At 46.4% G+C, this 6,000-nt stretch overlaps 2 protein-coding genes across 5 annotated transcripts in view; one reads left to right on the top strand and one right to left on the bottom strand.

Annotated features, from left to right (window-relative positions):
* Nucleotides 1-314: 314 nt before the first annotated feature.
* SRP14 (signal recognition particle 14) lies at nucleotides 315-4,233 on the top strand. The gene is made up of 5 exons (XM_030034062.1): nucleotides 315-439; nucleotides 987-1,059; nucleotides 1,699-1,811; nucleotides 2,965-2,997; nucleotides 3,351-4,233. The coding sequence occupies exons 1-5, from the start codon at nucleotides 416-418 to the stop codon at nucleotides 3,438-3,440; spliced, it is 333 nt and encodes a 110-aa protein (XP_029889922.1). The 5' UTR covers nucleotides 315-415; the 3' UTR covers nucleotides 3,441-4,233.
* An 861-nt stretch (nucleotides 4,234-5,094) lies between these two features.
* Nucleotides 5,095-6,000, bottom strand: part of EIF2AK4 (eukaryotic translation initiation factor 2 alpha kinase 4) — a 40,618-nt gene continuing 39,712 nt past the window's right edge. For all 4 annotated transcript variants that reach the window (XM_041128428.1, XM_041128427.1, XM_041128422.1 and 1 more), the window contains one exon: nucleotides 5,095-5,599. In XM_041128428.1, the coding sequence (XP_040984362.1) occupies nucleotides 5,545-5,599 (55 nt within the window). In that variant the 3' untranslated portion in view covers nucleotides 5,095-5,544. The remainder of the gene's footprint in view (nucleotides 5,600-6,000) is intronic.

Below are 6,000 nucleotides of genomic sequence, written 5' to 3'. Positions count from 1 at the left end.
TGGCCGCGCCGCCGGCCGGAGCGGAGCCCCGCCGGGCAGGCTCTCCCCGCCGGCCCGATCCGCCTCTCGGATGAGGCACCGTCCGCTCCTCCCCCGGGGGAGCACGGCGGGACCGAGGGGCGGCGCCGGGCACCGGCCGGGCCCGCAGGCCACGCCCCCCCCCGCCTTCGGCGGCGGGGCGGAGCGGGGCCGGGCCGGGGCGGGCGGCGGCTGCAGCGCGGGGCTGACGTGGCGCTCCCCGCCGCGGGGCGGGGCCTGGCCGCCGCGCCCCGCCCCGTCGGCGCGAGGCGCTCTCCGCCCGCTCCCTTCTCCTCAGCGGCTGGGAGGGGTGGGGGCGGGGGGGCGTTGCCGCGCGCGCGGGCGGGCCCGCCTCGTGCGCGCGTGCGCGCGCGGTGTTTCCGGCCGGCGGTGCAGGATGGTGCTGCTGGAGAGCGAGCAGGTGGGGGCCTGCCCCGCCGGCCCCCGGGCGGGAACCGGGGACGCGGCCGCCCCCCGGGGAGCCGGCTGGCCACCGGCCGCCTGGGCTGTGCCCCGTACCGGCCGCGGTGGGAGGGAGGCCCCGCAAAGCCCCGGGGCGCGCCAGGCCCGCGCAGGGCCGCCCCCTCGCCTCGCCTCGCCTGCCCCGGCGGCGCGGAAGCGAGCGCCGGTGTACGCGGTGACTTGGGCGAGGGCGGGAGGGCAGAAACGCTGGGGCCGCCGTCGGTCTGGCGGGGGTCAGACCTCCTGTTCCGCAGCCGGAACGTCGGGCTGGGCCGCCCCTGGCTGGGACCTCGGGTCCTACAGCCTCGGCGTGGGGGACGGCGGGAGTTCTCCTTTCCTTGGCCCTTACTCCCGGGGAACCGGGGGAGCCCGGCCTGTAGTAGCGGGGCCGCCGGAGCGAGGCCGGGGCCGCTCCCCGGGCAGCCAGTCGCCGGGCTGCACGGGGAGAGGAGATGAACGCCGATGCGGTGGCCTCCAGCCAAGGACGGGGTCTTTTTCTCTTGCAGTTCCTGACAGAGCTCACCAGACTCTTTCAGAAGTGCAGAACTTCGGGGAGCGTTTTCATAACGCTGAAGAAATGTAAGTTTTAAGTCCCTTACTAGATTAAAGAGGCATTCACCTAAATCGAACTTAGTGTTGCTAGCATGTATTTTAAAAGACACAGTTGTAATTCGGAGTGTCGGAAAACAAGAGTAAGTCGTAGGGACAAATCAATCAGCTGCAGTGGTAATAACCTTGAAGTAAGAAAGACTGTATTTCAAACTGCAGGAAATATGGGGACTTTCTAATTATTGAAGAATAATTGGAAATCCTTAAGTGTCTATAGAAGGAGAATTCTAGCGTTGCTTGTGTATGCTTACGTTTTGCTGGTTTCTGGCTAGCTGGCGCTACTTGAGAAGTCGAGTGTCCTAGGCTGCAGTTTGACATGCATTTAAAACATACTGCTGCTGAAGCAGGCAGTTCATACAGCGTGTCAGGGCGAGGATTTACTTTTTTTTTTTTTTTTCCTGGCAGATGTAGTTTATGGAACAGATCCTTCTGGGGTTATAGAGGAAGGGGTCTGTGAACAATTTGGTAGCAATGTCAGTTCAGATGGCCTTAAATTCCAAGGTGTTCTCCTTGGAGATCTCCTCGTGAGCAGCTTTTAACACCTCTTGTCAGGACGAATCTGGTGATTTTAGTGAAATATGAACAAACATTCTCTGTCTTTCAATACAGATGATGGCCGAACAAAACCAGTCCCACGCAAAGGCCATGTAGAAAGTTTTGAACCAGCAGACAATAAGTGTCTTCTAAGAGCAACTGATGGAAAGAAGAAAATTAGCACAGTGGTAAGCGACAACGTTCGGTTAGAAAGATTAGTGGCCCTACTTGTCTTTTAGTTAATGCCCCATATTTTAAATGGTTTGTCTTAACGTGAATTTCATGAGAGCTACCCTCTTTGTTCCAGAGAAACCATATGATAGCTAAACACACAGCTGAAGTTGGGATGCTGATGTGTTACACTTACCTGAAGTCTTAATGCTCACACTCAGCTTTACAGATGGGACGGTAGTTTATAGTTTTGCTCTGTGTGCTGGATTTTGCTTCAGAATGGTATTGCAGGACAGCAGAAAGGGACTCTGCCTGTTTTCAGCAACCTTGGCTGTTGTGTTTTGAGTCAAGTGAAATTGTTTAGAGGGAAGGGGGAAACTCCTTTTAGAGACATGGGCAGAAGGACACAGGGCAGGTATGGAACCTGCAGTGTGAGGACAAATGGTGTGGCTCCAAGAAGAAAGGTGTTGCACACCTACAGTCTAAGCCTCAGGTGACAAAGAGGTAGTTTCCCAAAGGCCTCGATGGACTTACCGAAGGTTCTTACAACTCAGGAAATAACTGAATGTTCCCAGACTGTGAAACAGTAGGAGAGGGACCCTTGTTTCCTAGCAAGAATGTGTGAGCATGGGTACACTTTTCTGAGCCTTAATCTTGCTTAGCATACCTGTTTCTTTCCTCATTTACAGAGCTATTTGTATTTCAGGCAATGTTAACTAGAAGCTGAAAACCTGATGTGTGTTTACTCTGAACGAGAGATTGGGAAGGGCTTTAGCTGACTTTAGCTCTCCTCTGTGATGTAAGGCAAGGAAAAATGTTACTTTGAGAAATAGTTGAGAGAATCCAGGCTGCAACATAGTTGTATGGCCCTACAAGTAAACAAAACCTTCCTTAGAATGTTTCTTCACATTCTTCCCATTTGAAAACACACAGATTTGGGATGAATGGCCTCCAGAGGATTTTGTTAATTGAATAAGGAGTACTTTCAGTTTTCTAAATCAGTGAAGTCCTACGACATGTCAGTACAGCCTACCTACCACTGAATGCGATGAGTTGATCCAACTGCTGCTAAAAAGAGTAGATGGTCACTGCTGGGTAAACATGTACTGATACTTGGTTTGTAACAGAAACCAGTGTTTTCTTGGTTAACCTCCAGTGTTACTTTTGTAGGTGAGCTCAAAGGAAGTAAATAAATTCCAGATGGTAAGTTTTGTATGCCTTTTATCTTCATTTTCTGTAGGTATTGGGGATTGGTCAGTAGGAAGTACTGGACAGCTGTGAATGGGTTGGTTCAGTGCTGAACTGCCAAACAGATTAACTTTAGACTACTCATCTGTCTGCCTTTGTTTAAAAAAGAAAAAAAACCAAAGCTGTTGTGTTTCATCTAATTTTCTGCATTGGTTTAGGAACAATAGTTTCGCAGCGTAGGGTGTAAGAGCATGATTCTTTAACTGAGAAAATGCAGATACCTTTCCATTAGCAATATGTAAAATGTTACCTCTAGTATATTGTCACTTAAATATTTGTTCTTTTAATGGTTCCAATTGTTGTTCCAGGCATATTCAAATTTGCTGAGAGCTAACATGGATGGCTTGAAGAAAAAAGACAAGAAAAGCAAAAACAAGAAGAGTAAAGCAACACAGTGATGGAACAGTGTCCTACCATCACTATGTAACAGACTCGAGCCTTGCTCAAAGTCCATTTCTTTTTGAGTTACCACTTGTCTTTGGCTTTCCTTCCAGCAGGATACTGGGATGCAATCAGTACTTTTGTGTAATCTGAGAGCAGAAGGTGCTTTCTATGCATTGTTGTATGGCAGGAGTATTTACAGGGTTATACTGAAATAGCTTTACACTCAGCTGCCAACTAGTTTTGTACTTATACTACTGCTTGTTTTGTTATTATACAAGTGGGCAGTGTAAAATCTGTTGTGGGGGTGGGTACACAGGGTGAAGAGAATGTACTGTACCAGGAGCAAAGTAAGACTGGAGCAGGAGCCTCAGTGACAGATGCCCAGTTTTATAGAAAACCCTCAGTAGTACTAGGGAAAGTGGGTGCCAACATATTATCAGAAACACAGCTTTACTGTGTCTTATTTTGAGGGACATGTCTACATGATGCAGTGCAGATATCCCTAAGGCAGCCAGCACAGTGCTTGAGCTCTTAGCAGAGCCAGGCAGCTGTGCCTTTGATCCATGCTGATCCAGCTGTGCTGACCCTGGCTCAGGGTGGGGGGGAGGGTAGGACTCTGCATCATGTTCCCTTCAGACATGGCTTAAAAATGCTCATGTCAACTAAACTGTTTTTGAAAGCTTCATCCTTCAGTATATTCAGGGATCTGAATTTCCCCATGTTTCACATCTTAAAGTAGCTCCTTCATATTAGCAGATGTAAAAGATGAATACTTAATTGTTCCTATTAAACACAATGAGAAATGGATTTGGTTGTAATGACTGCTGACTTGTCTTGATAAATTGCTAGGAATGGTATGGTTATCTGTGCCTGTAGGACTGATTCCCTTGATCCTTTGTGTGGTGCTGTTAACAACTTTGACAGTTCTCAGAAGTTCTTGGGTTTGTCTTTCAAGTTACCTCTCTACCTATTTTAACTTTGCCCTCCTCTTTACTACAAAAAAAGGGCAGAAAAAAGTAAGTAAGTAGGTCCTTCTTGATGCAATGAGCCTGCAGTGCTCAAGGCAATCATTTGAGTTAAAGAAACAGGGGTAAGCTGTTTAAACAGAAGGTACCAGGTGGGGAGGGAGGGTAAACACCAGTATAGTTCCAGAAATCCCTAACTTTTTTGCATATTCACTCCAGTATTACAAGTAGTTTGATACAAAATATAATGCATAGTTAACTACGTCTGCTGTAACTCATCTTCAGCTTTGCTCAGCTTCACCTTTCCTGATGGAGTTGTGTTACAGTTTAGCTTCAAGAAGATAATTACAAGATTCCCATCATTACTAGGACTTTAAGTTTGAAGTTAATCTGACAACCCATGTGAAGAAAGCTAGTTTAAAACTTTGGTTATGTCTTTAGCACATGCAGGTTACTGTTTCTCTTAAAAGTCTTAGGTTTAGCTCCTTTAGGTCTGAAACAAGTTTTTTCTCCACTGGGTCTTATTTCATCTCCCAGGAAGCTGCTGCTTGGTTTGAATGCAAAAGTACAGGCATGACAAGTGTAGGCAGCCAGGCTTGCAACAACTCTCACAGCTTCAAGTCTACCATCTTTTATATAGAAATCAAAATAGTAGGTTTAAAAAAACCCAAACAAACAAAAAACCCACAAAAAGCTTGTAATATGTATTTCAAGAAGCAACCTTTTATTACATAAAAAAACCTTCAAAAGTAGTTCAAAAGAGTTGAAGATAATTCATCCTCTCTAATCTTTGAACTGAGTTTCTCATTTCAGTACTACCATTGCATGTTGACATAAAAGGCATTCTGAAACTGCATTTAAAAAAAAATATTTTTACACCTGCACAGCTGGTATCTTTCATGACATAAGGGACAAGAATTACATGATAATACATATCTGTGGCTGTAGTCAGACTTGCTCCTTAATTGCCTATAAAACATTTATTTCCACTTTTTGACATAAATTTACAGTTTTATATTACAGATGAAATTCAATCTGGACACATAAAAAGGCCTTAGTTGCCTGTTTTGCATTATTACAGCTTCTTGAAATTCCTTTTGACAAAACACTGTTGTCTGTTAGTAAAAGCATCCCATAGAAGATGCTTTAAGCATTAAAACAAAACCTTGTATTCGTCTCTGTAACTGTACAGGATAAGCGCTGGAACCCTGCAGAGGGAAGGAAAAGAGAGAACTTTTAAACTGCAGGTTCAAAACCTACATTACCTGTGGCAAATCTTAGCAATATGCTAACAGCAAAGATTCAGTAGAAAAGCAGTAAGTTGTAGTTCCTTTGGCTGCGACTGCAGTTTTCCCTTTAATTCTCTTTCCATTTATCTAGCCTGTTCAGTTTTCATTCAGTGATCTGAAGGCTTATGGCTAAGCAGTGTTCTGTGTGCAGGCATCAAATGGGAAAGGAAGGCTTCGTCAGGACTTCATTACCTTCCCACCCAATGTTGTATGGAATATTATTTGTATGTAGTAATTGTGTTCTGTTGCTCACAGCCTTGCAAGCCACAGGAAGAAAAAGAAGTTTTACTTGATGTTTAGTTGCCTTAGTTAACATTAGC

This window comes from Aquila chrysaetos, chromosome 2, assembly GCF_900496995.4.
Source record: "Aquila chrysaetos chrysaetos chromosome 2, bAquChr1.4, whole genome shotgun sequence".
Taxonomy (NCBI): domain Eukaryota; kingdom Metazoa; phylum Chordata; class Aves; order Accipitriformes; family Accipitridae; genus Aquila; species Aquila chrysaetos.
The sequence above is the reverse complement of the archived record's forward strand: the minus strand, read 5'-3'. Positions and strand labels throughout refer to the sequence as shown.